A 16,163-nucleotide genomic window follows, 5' to 3' on the forward strand; every position below is an offset into this window, starting at 1 on the left:
AATAAAAAAAATGGGCCGGACAAAATTGTTGGCACCCTCAACTTATTATTTGGTTGCACACCCTTGGAAAAAATAACTGAAACCAATCACTCCTCATAACTATCAAAAAGCTTCTTACACCTCTCAACTGGAATTTTGGACCACTCTTTTTTTGCAAACGGCTCCAGGTCTCTCAGATTTGAAGGGTGCCTTCTTGCAACAGCAGTGTCATGATCCCTTCGTAGGTGTTCAATGGGATTTAGATCCGGACTCATTGCTGGCCACTTCAGAACTCTCCAGTGCTTTGTCTCCAACCATTCCTTGGTGCTTGTTGAGGTATGTTTGGGGTCATTGTCCTGCTGGAACATCCATGACCTCTGACGCAGACCTAGCTTTTTGACACTAGGCCCTACATTGCAGCCCCAAAATTTTTTGATAGTATTCAGATTTCATGATTCCTTGCACACAGTCAAGGCGCCCAGTGCCAGAGGCAGCAAAATAACCCCTAAACATCCTTGAACCTCCGCCATGTTTGACTGAAGTTACTGTGTTCTTTTCTTTGTAGGCCTCTTTCCATTTTCTGTAAACAGTAGAATGCTTTTCCAAAAAGCTCTACCTTAGTCTCATCTGTCCTCAAAATGTTCAACCAGAAGGATTGAGGCTTATTCAGGTACATTTTTGCAAACTCCAGTCTGGCTTTTTTATGTCTCTTTGTCAGCAGTGGGGTTCTCCTCGGTCTTCTGCCATAGCGCTTCATCTCATTCAGATGATCACATATGGTCCGAGCTGACACTTTTGCACCCTGAGTCTGCAGGACAGCCTGAATTTGTGTGGGAATTGACTGAGGATGTTTATCCACCATTCCAACTATCCTGCATTGCATTCTTTTGTCAATTTTTCTCTTCCATCCACGTCCAGGGAGATTAGCCACAGCTCCACGGGTTATAAACTTCTTGATTATATTAGGCACAGTGGACAAAGAACTTTCCAGATCTCTGGAGATGGTCTTGAAACCTTGAGATTGTTCATACTTTGCTTCTTAAGTCCTCAGACAATTCTGGGCTCTTCTTTCTCTTCTCCATGCTTGGTGTGACACACACAGGCACACAACACAAAGGTTGAGTCAACTTTTAGACATTATAACTGGCTTCAATTGTGATTTCTAGATTGCCAGCACCTGTTACTGCCACAGGTGAGTTTAAACGAGCATCACATGCTGGAAATAAAATGATTTACCCACAGTTTTAAAAGGGTGCCAATAATTTTGTCTGGCCCATTTTTTGAGTTTTGTGTAAAATTATGTCAGTTTTGTCTTTTTTTCTTCAGATTTCTTTTTGCGTTGTTCAAATGCACATAAAGCCAATAAACACATGTATACCAAAAACATTTGTAATTGCAACGATTTCTGGGAGAAATGGTGTATTTTTTGGAAAAATTCCAGGGGTGCCAATACTTTCGTCCATGACTGTACATGAAGCATAAAAGATAGGAACATTTAGTTTTGACAGGAAACATCAATGCAGCTTTGAATATGAGGAAATTGTTTGTATTTGAGGGATATAGAATAGATGTTACAGACTGAATAATGACATTTTAGCTCAAACAAAACTCAGTTCTTACTACTTCTATTGTAAGAATTTATCCTCATTTTTTTCTTTACTCCAGTTTATAGAAAAGTATTGTTAGTGGTTTTGATAAGGACTTGGATCAATAAGGAGTATCGATAACAGTATCAGTTTCAGTAAAAATTAATGATTCCCCATTCCTCATCATAGTGAGACCCCATCGTGCACAATGTAGTCACAGAAGTCTGCAGTCTTTTATGTTTCTCAAATACAACCAAGCCGTACTTTAAGTCTTCATTTCCCATTAAAAGAAATGGGACTTTTGAGGATATGTTTTGTGGTCTTTAGCAACCATACCTCTGTTTGTTTTGGATTTCTGAGTGGTTTTTTTTAACTGTTTTTTTCCCCCTAGGCTGGGCATATGATATCATTTTCAGTTGATCTGTTCCTGACTATTTAATGTTGTAAAGAGTAATGTAATATTAAAACAGCTGCCATTAGCTCACTGATTGCTCTGCCTCCTTGGAAATCTTTTCGAGTGCCTTATGTGCCTTATGCGTCAGACACCGGCAAAAACTCAGACTCAGTCCATCTTATTTCTGGTCAGAAATACCTCTGAACACTTACTTTAGGCCTCATTCACCTGGCAAATCTAGATAAACTTCTTATTTTCTGATTTTTCAAATAATTCTGGGTGGGTACTCCGCCAGAGGCACTATGACCTAGAACCATAAATATCAAATGTGTTTGATATTTACGATTCTCTTCATAAATATCTCTTCCTGTTGGATGAGAACACTGTTGCATCAGCGCCAGGAACTCGCTGCATTTGTTCAGGAACTTCTTCAGGCTGTCCCAGGAACACTTTGATGCTGTTCTTGCCATTGTGGCTCCCAGAATCACACGGCATGACATCCCATGTGTGTGTTTCTTATATATTAATATGTAATTCATGTGTCTTGGGCTCTGCTGGGGGTAGAGAGCACATTTGTGATCTTTGTTTCCAGGTTTTGGATGTTCTGGCAGGTGATGGAGAAACATCTCCACATGTAGACGCCTGTGTGAAAGCAACCTGCATCCTCCAGAGCCTCCTGAGGTCAACAGAGGCCCAACCTCCTACCTTGAAGACTCAGTCCCCATGGAAAGTGCCAGTCGTCTGGGATCCAAAAAGTCCACCAGGTTACTGATGCTGCAGAGCGAGAGGTTCACCTGGTAGTTCACCTCTGAAACTGCCAAGCGCTCCTGAAGGCATTTAGTTGTGACCAACCCTACAGTACTTCACAAACAAAAGGCCCTTTGTTCTGAGGTCTCTACACTGGCTCCCTGTCCCTCAGAGAATAGACTTTAAGATCCTCCTGTTAGCTTATAAAGCACTGAATGGTTTAGGCCCAAAATACATCAGAGACCTTGTAGTCCAGTATGAACCATCCAGACTGCTCAGGTCGTCTGGTGCAGGTCAGCTCTGTGTCCCTAAAGTCAGAAAACCAAAAATGGAGAATCAGCGTTCAGTTACTATGCTCCATATATCTGGAAAAACTCCCAGAAAACATCAGGTCTGCTGAGAGTTTGAGTTCTTTTAAATCAAGGTTGAAGACACACCTGTTCACTGCTGCCTTTGACTAAATAACATTTTACCTTTCAAATTTTCCATTTTTGCTCAAACTCTGCACTGTAGCTTTTACTTTAATATCTGTTTTTAAATTTATTGTTTTTTTTTTGTTTTTTTTTTTTTGCTGTTTTAAAAAACTTTTTATGTGTGTTTTTTTTTTTTTATCTTTTTTGGATTTTATCTGCTGTTTTACATATAAAGTTCAGACAAATGGCACTAGGGATGTGTCTATCTTGTGTGGGTCTTATTTGCTGTTTTTAATCCCTTTTTACATGCTTTGTTTAAAATGTTTTCATTGTGTTTCTTTTTCCCTTTGTCAATGTATTTTAATGACCTGTGTGAAGCACTTTGAATTGCCTTGTTGCTGAAATGTGCTACACAAATAAGCTTGCCTTGCCTTTCAGGGCCACTGCACTCTATAAAGAGCAGTTTCCTTACTTAAAAAAGGCCTACATTAGAGCTTTCCATTATTAGCCACAACATAAAATGGTCCTGTCTGCTCCTGGATCTGGCCCTAGCCAGGATGAGAGCAGAGAGAGGAGACGCTGGCGGCTCATCTTAACATTCAGACCCTAAATAAGAGCAAGGAAGCTGACAGACTTTTTAGGAGTGATGGTGCCTGAATATGATCTGTAAGGTGGAGCTGGAGATGGAGCAGATGATTCAGCAAATGAGTGCCATTCATGCTGATATTTGCTGCCATGGTCCTTTGGGCCTTTTAGGTCAGAGCTATGTTTATCTATATTAATATCAATCTATCAGCTAAAATGAATTTCTTGGCTAAATATCAGCATATTGTGCTTCCCTTGTCTAAACTGAGAGTAAAATAGTACAATACAGCTCAAGCTTCACGTTTTATTGTGGCTGTATTTCATTTTATTTCTTGAACTTTCTGCAGGCCAGTTAGAATTGGACCACAGGCCATAGTTTGGACACCCCTGGTAAAGAAGTAATGATAGTCCTAGGGGTTGAGACCATCTTAGTATCTTCATCCCTGTTCACTAAGAATTTGAGAATTTTGTTTGGAAAATGTAGAAAGGATCTGGAAAGATGGAGGAACCTTCCACGGTCCATGGCTGGATAAATTAATGTTGTAAAAATGAAAGTGCTGCCTGAATGTATTTATATTTCCAGACCATCCCCACTCTGTTCAGAAAGGAATTGTTCAAATCTCTGGTTAAAGCGTATTATCGTTTATTTGGAATGACGGACCACATCAAATTCAAAGCAGTTCTCTTCAGAGACACAGAAAGCTTGCAGGTCTAGCTCTACCCAGTTTCATGTGTTATTATTGGTCATGTCATATCAAACCTATGTTCCATTGGGCTGATGAAAACCTACTTCTAGCCCTGAAACCCGGGTTCACATTGAGTAAGCCTGCAGCCCAGTCAGCCTCAGGTCTGTTTTATCTGCTCCACCCCCCTTCCCCCCCAGTGCCAGTTTCACTCCTGTCCAGTGATTTATCACTCCATCAGAATCTGCTCTCAATTTAGGAGACATTTCAACCTGCAGACCGCCTCCATCTACTCTCCTATTAAAAACAGCTGTAACATTCCTCCGTCCCTTACTGATAGGACCTTTAGGCTATGGATTATCTTACCCTACTTAGAATATTACTTATAGCTAACCTACGTGAACACATCAGGAAAAATATAGATTTAAAGTTGCTCGAATGTAGAATTCACTGCTGTTCCAATCAAACTCTAAAGAATGACTCACATATTTCACAGTAAGTATTGTTTCCATATATTTGTATTGATTTTTTAGACAGTAATTACAATGTCACATGGAGTGCCATAGTTTGCCAGGGTTCTATTGGCAGACAATCTTCAACATTGTTACCTTTGAAGCATTGAACAGTGGTTATATTGCTATAAGCCCCTCCCACCCCAACAAACCCCACACCCACAAAATCCATAAATAAATTATTTGATTAAATAAATGACCACATAGATCACTGACATTATTAATATTGACAGCAATGTTATGACAACAAAACAGGAATAAATCAACTAAAACATAAATAATGAATTTAAAGAATAAAGTATGGAAAAGGGAGATGTGTCCATTGGTTCAGGTATTAGTGCTCTAGGCTTCTGTTAACAAGCTTTTAAGAAGGGAGGGTAGTAAGACTGTTCAAATAAAGCAGTAAAGGGTCCCCAGACATGACAGAATTTCTTGGTTGATCTTCCTTGGTTGAAATGGGAATATTTGATTTTTTTAATTGTAGACGCAGACTTCATTCAGGATCCCAAATATTGATGTCCAAAACATTTTCATGTTGGGACACGCTCAAAACATGTGCTGTAGCAGTTCTGCAGCGCTCACACGTCTCACCTAGATCTGGCTGTATTTTGGCCGGTCTGACCTTACTGTACTGAACGCCATGAAGAACTTTGAATGGAATCAGATTTCGACGTTTTATTCACCCACTCAAAGCTATGTCCCATGAAAGTTCAGGAACGCCTGTCCATAGTTCTTCCTCCCATTTCATTTTAATGGCGTCTGCTGAAACGCAGTACAACGACATCATTGAATTATAGATTTAGAAATCTGACCTTTTGGAGTTAAAGTCATCTGAAGGATGACATCTAAGCTGGAACTTCCAGGTGAATGAGGGAATGATGAATTATGAGTTTGAATGAAATGGCTGATCTGGAGATACCAGAAAAAACTAGATTAAAGAAATAGCAAAGACGTTGGCTAAATCTGTGACGCTGGAGAAAACATGATCTAAAAAATCCTCACAAGTCCTTAGTCCCATATTGTCCCACTGTTTAAGTGTGATGTCTCGTTTGGCAGCTGGAAAAAGATGATTTTTGCATATTGGGCTTAACAGAGAAAGGTTAGGTAGGTTCAATGCTTGTCTAAACCGCATCCAGATTCTTCATGAAGAGCTAACTACTGGACTGGAGGTAAATTTACACAAATTTGCTTCTGCCCTGCACCAATCTGGATGTTGGAACCAATAAACTATTTTTTGTAAATTTGCTGCCAAACCCTAAAATTAGCAAGTGAATTCTAATTTCTCAAGCAAAGGTGTGAAGTTAGCTTCAAACCAACCAGAGAAAGAAGAGCTGATACTGACTCCCAGATATCTAAACCCTGAATCTGCTTTGCCCTGGCATTAGAAGGGAATCATGCTTTTGAATAGTTCATCTAATCACCTGACAAATGGCTATAGGATCTTCAAACCCTCAGCTGTACAAGATAATGGGTCTGATAAACCTTGTATATTGACTCACTCCTGCTAGCATGAATGGACTGTGTAGTTTTAAGTTTTACTGATAGGGACTCAATCGCTAAAATAAACAGTAGTGGGCTTAATGGGCAGCCTTGCTGCGCTGCATTCACAGTCCAATATGGAAGTGGAAAAATGGTTTCTTTAAGTATGGGTGATGAACGTAACAATCTGACATGTTTAAATGTTTTAACAGATAAATAATTGCCAAGAGTTGTCTAAAATAGCTTGTACAAGCTTAATTTTTTCGGTTATCATTATTACTTTTTGTTTTTTCAAATTAAAAAAAACTTTGGCATGGATTTAGTTCTATAGCTTTGTTTCTCTAACAATCCGAACTCGTATAAATAAGCTAGGCTTGTACTTTACTTCTAGCGTCTCCTTAAAATCCTCCAGCATCTCTTTAATGAAGTTCCAGCTGTGTTCTCGTGCAGGTTCGCCAAGCTCGCAGTAGCATGTGCACAAGACCGTTCAATTTGCTGTCAAAATAAAAGCTTTGTCAGCCAGTCATAGGCCAGAGCTGCCTTGTGCAAGAGTACCTTGATGCAGACAAGATGGCCGACATACATCCAATCCATACCGGAAGTCTCAACCTGAAGTCCGCACGTCTAAGGTTAAGTTTAGGCATTAAAACCTGAGTGGTTAGGTTCAGGGTAACGCAGTGGGGAAGGTGATATATTTGAGATCCAGCACCGAGGCTTAGGCTAAGGTGTGAAAAAGACTGACAAACACTGGCAGCTGAGTCCAACACCAAGAAGAAACTTCTGCTTGGGACTTCCGGCATGGATTGGATGTATAGCAACGCCCTTGTCGGCAATGTTGACTGCAGTTGGGTCCCTCTCGCCTTGTGCGCTAATTGTATGCTTGTACACTACTGCTGTAGGCTTGATCAGCTCTCTTCTCAAGTCCCTTAATGTTCTTTTTCAGATTTGACAGCGTGAGAAATAAATTGCGAGCCGTGAGAGCGAGTGTAAGGTGGCAGATGCGTGTGTCTCACGCCCATTGCGTGAGAGTTGGCAGCTCTTTTCCTATGTAGGGAAAAAGTAACTTTAACACATTCCAATTTAAGATACTGACCGTTAAGTATGGAGGACTGACAGTGCCAAAATGAAATATATAATTAATTAATTAATTAAATGTGCCATTAATTAATTAAATGTGCCATGAATTAATTAAATGTGTCATGAATTGATTAAATGTGCCATTAATTAATTAAATGTGTCATGAATTAATTAATGTGTCATGAATTAATTAAATGTGTAATTTACATTTAATTAATTCATGACACATTTAATTAATTCATAAATTACACATTTAATTAATTCATGACACATTTAATTAATTCATAAATTACACATTTAATTAATTCATGACACATTTAATTAATTCATAAATTACACATTTAATTAATTCATAAATTACACATTTAATTAATTCATAAATTACACATTTAATTAATTCATGACACATTTAATTAATTCATAAATTACACATTTAATTAATTCATAAATTACACATTTAATTAATTCATGACACATTTAATTAAATTATAAATTACACATTTAATTAATTCATGACACATTTAATTCAATTATAAATTACACATTTAATTAATTCATGACACTTTCAATTAATTCATGACACATTTAAATAATTAATGAATTATATATTTCATTTTGGCACTCTCAGTCCTCCATAGTTAAGATTATAGGCCATTATTTTATTAAAACTGGGAATTAAATTAGGCCTTCAAAACATACAGTTTTAAAGTTAGCCAAACATTTTTATCGAAAATGTCAGGTATTATGACTAGATGTGTTTATGCATGGACACCTTTATTGTCTAATGGGGGGGGGGGGGGGCAAAAAGAGTTTTGTGTTCGGCTAATTTTTGATCAGGCACTTCTCTAGCCACCCCATCCCCTGCCAGGGTCCTGTCACAACAACAGCATGGCCGCCTTCTGCAGGGGCAGACACCGGTGGAAGGGGATAAATTATGTACATGTTTTGAAGAGAAACTTGACAGGTAACAAAATGCTGCTGAAATGATGTGTGTAGATACAGAGAACAGAGAGATGTGAGGGTGATAGTCAGGGGTGTTTCAGTGAGGAAACAGCTAAGCTTAGAAACTAGCAGCGCTGCTGTAAGAGTGAGTGCTGCTGCTCTTCATCACCTTTATTTCTGTTATAACAGTGAACTGTGTTACCGTCTTACCCTAGTTATACCTCCTCTAATCAATGTATTAACATATGTTCTAGTCAGCTCAGAGTAATCTTTGTCAGCAGAGCTGTAAAGTCCTGAGATGTGTTTGGTCTCAGACAGATGTGTCCTGAGGTGAACTCTCAACAATGCAGTCGTTTCTTTGGTTAATGTGGTATGACTCAGCAAAATTAAACCTGACAGAACTGCCACGAGATTCTGCTTTATGTCTGAAATTGTCTTCTTACTAATGTCGCTTAATGTAATGCATATATTTTTATAAGGTAATTCATCTATACTGCGCTATTCTATCTATCTACATTAGGGCTGTCAAACAATAATGATAACTGAATATATTTATCACAATAAATATTAGGATTTCTGAAGTTAATTTCAGTCACTTTCCCCTTTTGTTGCATTTTGAATAGCATTTTTTGCCTTACAAATGTTTTTTGTTTCATTTTAGAGTTTTGTACTACTGTCTTAAACTATGAGAAATTTACTTCCTGTTTGGGAACAGACCTGCTTTTATTTTGAAAGAAAATAAGGAACTTTGGGTAGATCAAATATCATGTTATAAATTTAACCACTAAAAAAGGAACCTGTTATGGATTGAAAAGGAAGTAAAAGAACAGGGAAAAAAAATGAAACGCTTGATAACATAAGGTGCAGATGCAGGTTACTTGTCCACTGTGTAGGTCTGAATGACTTGGGAAAAAAATCTAATTGCAATTTTTCAAGCATTGTGTAAGCTCCTAATCGTATACCTTTATATATATTTTTCAACAGATGCAAACGATAAGTTATTCTATATAATAACCAACAAAATATTAAATAGATCATAAAGTAAGCTATATCTAGTTGCAACTATTTTGATTCATTTTGCAAATACAATGTCAATTGTTATATTGGAGGTAATGATCATTGTTCTGTGATTCCCATTTTTGGTAAGAAGGTAGGAATTTTTTGCAAACTACTCTTGAAAAAACTGACACTTGAATCTTTGCGTGATTTGTTGGGCATAAGTCTCTGCTGCAAAAATAATGTTTTTTCATTTTGACACATGTCAGAATAATTGCACCTTCTGTGATTTATTAATTGCCCAGACTTAGCCTTATGATAAATGTTAAAATCATGATTAGATGCATCATCATTATACTATATAAAAATTGAAATGCATAATAGTAAATAAGGAGATGAAAATAAGTTAGATACGGTGGTGAATATATATTTTTGTGGCCAAAATATAAAACAAATACTGAATTAATCACTCATAATAAAACTTCTGGACAAATTAATACAACATGCCATACAGCACAGTAATCATTTAATCTTTATTATATTAGTATTATCTAGTTGTTTTGATCATGGGATGCCAGAAGCAGAATAAAACTGAAACCCAGTTAACTGTCCTCTCCGACTATTTTCCAGTACTGCTTTTAGACACAGACAGGCTCAATTCACTTGATGGTCACCAGATTACAGACATCAATTCATGCATAATTGTACAAGAAGCAATACCAGAAAGAGTAGCTTTTATAAACAGCAGGTTAAAACAGCTTATGATTCAGCAAACGAGCAACCAACCCTTTGATAGCTCTGATAATTTTGATGCGGGAGAAATCGCCTTGTGAGAATCACACTAAAATCCATTTTCAGAGGACAAAAATTGTGCAGTTACCTTCTTTAGTGATGATGGACCTTTGTGCAGATTATATTGCTGGATGTATGAATGATGCAACAATTGCTCTAGATGTTTGAGGTTGATGTATTGCAAAATTAATCAATTAAATTAATCCTTTGATATACTTATACAGGGAGGTATGACTATGACCTGGTGGTTATCGGTGGAGGTTCAGGAGGCCTTGCATGTTCCAAAGAAGGTGAGCTATTTCTAAATTTTTCTCTTCATGTTCATTGATTTTGTGCAATGATTTATATTTTTCTCTCACCTCTTAATCATGGCACCTTTACAGCGGCGCAGCTGGGACAAAAAGTTGCTGTCTTAGATTATGTGGAGCCGTCTGCTAAAGGTAGAAATACATTTTATGAACCCCTTTTGCCATTTAATAAAAAATAAATCCAATTGTGGATTAACGGTTTTATAACCTCATTGTTAATGCTTTTCCAAACAGGTACCAAGTGGGGACTGGGAGGTACGTGTGTAAATGTTGGCTGCATTCCCAAGAAGCTTATGCATCAGGCTGCTCTACTTGGCACAGCAGTGAAAGATGCTAAGAAGTACGGCTGGCAGATCTCAGAGCCAATCTGCCATGACTGGTAGGTCAATCAAAACCTATCCTTTAAGTTGTTCATCTGCTTAAGTGAAAAGTACTCTGAGATCTATGTAAACACATTGACTTGTTGTGTAAGGTGGCTAAACAGCACCATCTAGTGTTATAACTGCAGAATGAAAATGGCACTACGCTTCTGTAGGACATTATTCCTAAAGGCAAATTGAATCATTTTATTGCTTTATTATAAAGGTACAAATATCAACTCTTTTCCTGGTGATTGCATATCTTACCCTTTATTCTCAAAATTAAATAATAATTACAATGTATATAGATTAGAGGGAAGTACATACAAATAATGCAATGTAGAAACAATATAACTCTGCTGTTTAGCAATGTTTCTTAACAATATGCTATCAAAAAATATAAGAATAAACATTTTTAACTATTAGAAAGTCCAATCAATGACTGATTGTATCATGTGGTTTGGTGTTGGTGCATTATTTCATGTGTGAGAGGTATTATTAAATGTCACCAGAGATCCAACATACCTACAAGGGAGCTAAAGCCATCTTTTCCTCTGTGTGTGGTCATGTTGTTGAGGAATGCAGCGTTCATGTGTGTTTATAAAATAGCCTTTGTTTTGTTTTTCAGGGCCACCATGGCTGAGGCTGTTCAGAACCATGTCAGGTCTCTAAACTGGGGTCACAGAGTTCAGCTCCAAGACAAGTGAGTGACAGCAGGTCTCCCTGCATCTTTCAGACTGATTTATTGTAGTGGTCATGCAATAGTAAATATACAGTAAATGCAGTATAGTAGGCAGGAATATGAGAGTTACTGTCCCCTTTTTTCATTAAAGTTGACTGAAATTTGGGCTGTGCAATATATTGAGTTTTTAAGATAGAGCAAAATGTTTTCCAATAGGAGCTGATGCTGTTTTTTTCAGGGCTGATACCATCATATAAATGTTAGATTCACAAACTTTAAACCTTTGAACCTTGGAACTTTCTTCCACTTGACCATGGAGTCTCCCACATGCCCTTTGGTGACTCTAGCTGAGATTAGTGCCTTTCTCTCTGCCACTCTCCTATAAAGCTTTGACTGGTGAAGAACCCGGGCAGCAGTTGTTGTATTCAGCTGCTGAAGCTTGTTTCTCCTTCAGAGTAGTCATTGGTGCCTTGGTGGCCTTTCTCACAGGTCTCCTTGTTGCGTGGTCTCAGCTTGTGAGGACGGCCTAATCTTGGGGCTTGGAGTGTTCTTTTATCTTCAAGGTGTAATGGTAGCTAGGATTGCGGATTAACCAGTGACCGGACCTTCCTGACACTAGTGTCTTTATACTGCAATCACTTTATTCAGTCATTTTCATTTCATTGATATTGGACTTGTATTTCAGTGCCATGGAACAAAACAGGTGCAAACAACAACAACCGTTTATTTCTTTGTGGAAAGAGAATATTTACACAGATGGACTAGTAATTTTATTGTTGGTCCATATCTCCTAGCCCTAGTTGAAGTGGTCTTAAAGATTTTAAGTGGACTTATTTGCTTGTCATGGTTGTCTAAATTAACAAACACATTCTTGTTGATCTTGTTATTTCTGTTTTTATCTCAGTATATTTTGTGGTTAACAACAATGACAATATTATTTGTGTTTAACCCACTTATGCTGTCTCTCTTCGGCCTTCACAGAACCAATATTTCAGTCATTTTTCATACAGATCTTTATTGCAAACAGAATTCCGATAAAATAACAACATATTTATGATCAGGTCTATTTGTGTTTGAATTATGACATTAATAATGCTGTGGGCTGTACATTTCTCTCAGCACACAGATGAAGTTTTGAGAGAGCGACCACGTGTTGAATGAGCGTCTGCTGCAGGGCAAACAGGTGTTAACCTGTGTGTGAATGAGCCCACACTCAGTCTAAAATATTTACAGTCAAATGACATCATTTGTTTCTATTAAGGCCATTAACAATGCTCACGTATAATTTAATTTTCATGAATAATTAGCTTCATGAGGCTCCAGAGCAGCATAGAAAAACTGTTAACCTCCATGCAGAGCAGTAATTCCATACCAGAGGATTAATCATAAATATAAAATTACAGGAGACCAGATGTTTAGTGAAAGACCCATTTTTAAGAAGTTGGAATTAAGATCGATTTTACCGAAAGTAATTAAATGCAATTAGCCTGAGTAGTATTTAAGAGTTTGAACATAAAAGTGTAATGTATCAGTCGTAGGAGAAAAGATTTGTGCAGTCAAGTGTATGAAAACAAATTAATTTAGAAACAATTATTCACACTTTAATTAAATGTAATGTGATTAATTTTGAAGTAAGCTTCCAGCTATTGATTCCTATCAAGGCTTTTCAAAATAAATCATTTACAATGCAACAGCACGGCTTCTTTGATGGAAATTTACACACGTTTGAAACAAAGTGAAGTTTCGTTTAAAGTAATCAATTAAAGCAGTAATTACTGACTTTGATCAATCATCCACCTTACCCATAAACTACAAGTGTTGCTACAGAATGCTTATGCTTTCTTCAGGGGACCTGAGGCTGGATTTATGATGCTACAGTTGATTATTTTTGTTAAGAAACTTAAAGCATAATCTATTTCTTTATATCTTCCATGTGCTCATTATGCATAAAACTTCTCTTTGAAGGGCTAGTTAAAAAGTCTAATCAGCATCCTCTGACCACCTACCGTTACAGACCTCTAAAATGACACATTAAAACTTGAATCTGACATGTCCTTGTCCTCCTCTCTGTGCAGCTACAGGAGTTTATTTGTGTTTTAGAGGTAACTCAGTAGGAGCTTCATGCATTTCAACAGATTCAGAAGATGAAATGTTGGCACTTTAAGTGGAAGTTAGCAGGAAACGAGTGAGAGGAATGTTAATCAGTTCCCGTACTCGTACTTCCACTGCAGGCTAATGCACCCAGCTGTTTGTTCTTTGTTTTGCAGGAAGGTGAAATATCTGAACATGAAAGGCAGCCTGGTGGACGAGCACACAGTTAAAGGACTCACTAAAGCAGGGAAAGAGGTGGGCTGCTGATTCACATTATATTTTGTTGTGCTTATTCGTGGCTCTTTCACTGGAAAGTGAAGTTCAATTATAGAAAAAAAGACAACCACTATTTGAGACATGTTTTGTTCACATTTTTGACACATTTCATAGAAAAAAAACACAATTTTAGTCCATCCAATTGTATGTTTCTTCCTATATTTAAAAATTATATTGCAACTTGCATGTTGGTGCTTTATCAGTGTTTGTCAAAAGGTTTGATGACAACTTCTTGGACCTTAATATCACAAAAACCAAGGAGCTGATCACTGATTTTAGACAGAATTACCATAAACTTGAGGCCAGCATAATCCATGGAGAAGACGTACACATTGTTGATATGTACAGATATCTTGAAAGGTGTTTGACTCTGAACTGATGTTTACTAAAAACACAGAGTCAGTAGTTAAACATGAGTAGTATTTGGACAGGTTTAGTATTAGACCTCTGATAATTTGTGAATTAGCCCCTGATGTGTGTTTGGTGTAGTGCATTTGCACTGGATAAGTGAAATCTGTAATGTACTACAATATACAGACATTTCTGATTGAAAACATCAAGGTGCAGGATGGTTATAGTAATGAAAATGCACAGGGAATTTTTATTTCTAGAGTTCATACAAAAAATGCAATGCAATGTCATTGCATTCTGCACGTGACTTTTCTTTCTTTTTTAGATCTGTAGCAGTCCATGACTACTAAACTAGTGTACAATCCCCCCTTACGTCCATTTAATACAAATCAGCTGTTGCAGCCTAATCACTGAATGTTGAGCGGCACATTTCAAATCATAAATTGTGTTATGCATGAAATGTACGGCTCATTAATACTCATACAAGATCAGGCACTTGCAAAGCAGAGCTGGGCGCCTGAAGAGAGCAGTGGTGTATGCATGCACAGTTGGACAGTAGAGTTGAAATAAATGAGTTCAGTAAATTGAAGCCATTTTTAAACATAGACTGAGATTAACTGGAAGAGAAGCACAATTTATTACCTATGTGTCAAAACTTTAAAAATCTCTTATGCAGCCTCCATTATTTCTTGTCAGAAGGAGCAGAAAAAGCCGCACTGATCGTAAAAAAATCACATTATTATCTCCCTTAATCACAAATATGCTGATTTGCTTGGATTAGTATTAACCAGGGGGCCCCTGTTGTGCTGAAATCTGGTTGGTAATTTGCCCTGGAATTTTGACTGTGCAAATTACTGACAAGTTTGATTTGCACAGGATTGAAAACACAGACATCCTGTGCGATTATTACAAATTACCAGAGGTCCCTAGGTGACACTAATCCTGTGCGAATAAGGCTATGGGCAAGAATTCATTTAATGCAAAGGCTGAACTCTTTTAATGTTTCTGCGGCTATTTTACCTTGTGTTCTTTTAGTAACACTTGGTAGACTGTGAAACTGAATTGCCCTTCTGTTATTAATAAAGCAGTTTGAATCTGAGGTATTATCTGTTGTATTAAGGCAGGTTACGAAAAGCGTATGTTGTTTTTACTGTTATTATTATGAGTACTTCTCCTATTAGTAATAGTTGCAGTGGTAGTAGTATTTAAATCATGGGCTTGTATGCCTTATTTATGCTTTTATTTAGATAGGATAGTGGATCGAGTGGCAAACAGGAGGGAGGCTGAAGAACTACATGCAGGAAAGTAGCTTCAGGTCCGACTTGAACCTTGGCCACCTACTTGTGAACAACTGCCTCAATAAATGGGTCACAAGCCGACCACTAGGCCAATTGTGACACCTCCAAGCACAGTTCACAAGACAGCAGAGAGAAACGTTCAGCAACAGTTCCAGCATATTTGAATGCATATTTTTGGACACATGCAATGAGTTAATCTGTTCTACTTGTGACTTTTCTCATGTCGTTAAATATGCAAATCTAATGTTTTTCTGCTTTTTTTTTCATTCAAGTTTGCAAAGCTAATTCCACATGTGCAGCGCCATACCTAATGGGAAGGCGTCTTTCGTTGGTTTCAGAATATTTCTATCATCACATCAATGTTGAATACTGTAGAGACCATTTGCTTTCATTTGACATTTCCTTGTTTTCTGAAGGATATGGACAAAGACTGTTACTTAACATTTCCCTCCTCTCTCACACAGACCATCCTGACTGCTAAGAACATTGTGATCGCCACAGGTGGACGACCCAAATACCCCACAAATGTGAGTTAGCTTTACTTTCCTTGTTTTACTCGGCTGTCATTTTTTGGGTTGCACAACTGGTTTCTGTGTAAGGCAAATAAAGGCTA

At 37.5% G+C, this 16,163-nt stretch overlaps 1 protein-coding gene across 1 annotated transcript in view; it reads left to right on the forward strand.

The window, feature by feature from the left end:
* Nucleotides 1–8,328: 8,328 nt before the first annotated feature.
* The window catches only part of txnrd2.2 (thioredoxin reductase 2, tandem duplicate 2), a 38,055-nt gene continuing 30,220 nt past the window's right edge, over nt 8,329–16,163 (forward strand). The window contains exons 1-7 of the mRNA XM_041787689.1: nt 8,329–8,419; nt 10,410–10,475; nt 10,569–10,625; nt 10,728–10,872; nt 11,481–11,555; nt 13,802–13,880; nt 16,015–16,077. Of these exons, the coding sequence (XP_041643623.1) occupies nt 8,344–8,419; nt 10,410–10,475; nt 10,569–10,625; nt 10,728–10,872; nt 11,481–11,555; nt 13,802–13,880; nt 16,015–16,077 (561 nt within the window). The 5' untranslated portion in view covers nt 8,329–8,343. The remainder of the gene's footprint in view (nt 8,420–10,409; nt 10,476–10,568; nt 10,626–10,727; nt 10,873–11,480; nt 11,556–13,801; nt 13,881–16,014; nt 16,078–16,163) is intronic.

Source organism: Cheilinus undulatus, linkage group 5, assembly GCF_018320785.1.
Source record: "Cheilinus undulatus linkage group 5, ASM1832078v1, whole genome shotgun sequence".
Taxonomy (NCBI): domain Eukaryota; kingdom Metazoa; phylum Chordata; class Actinopteri; order Labriformes; family Labridae; genus Cheilinus; species Cheilinus undulatus.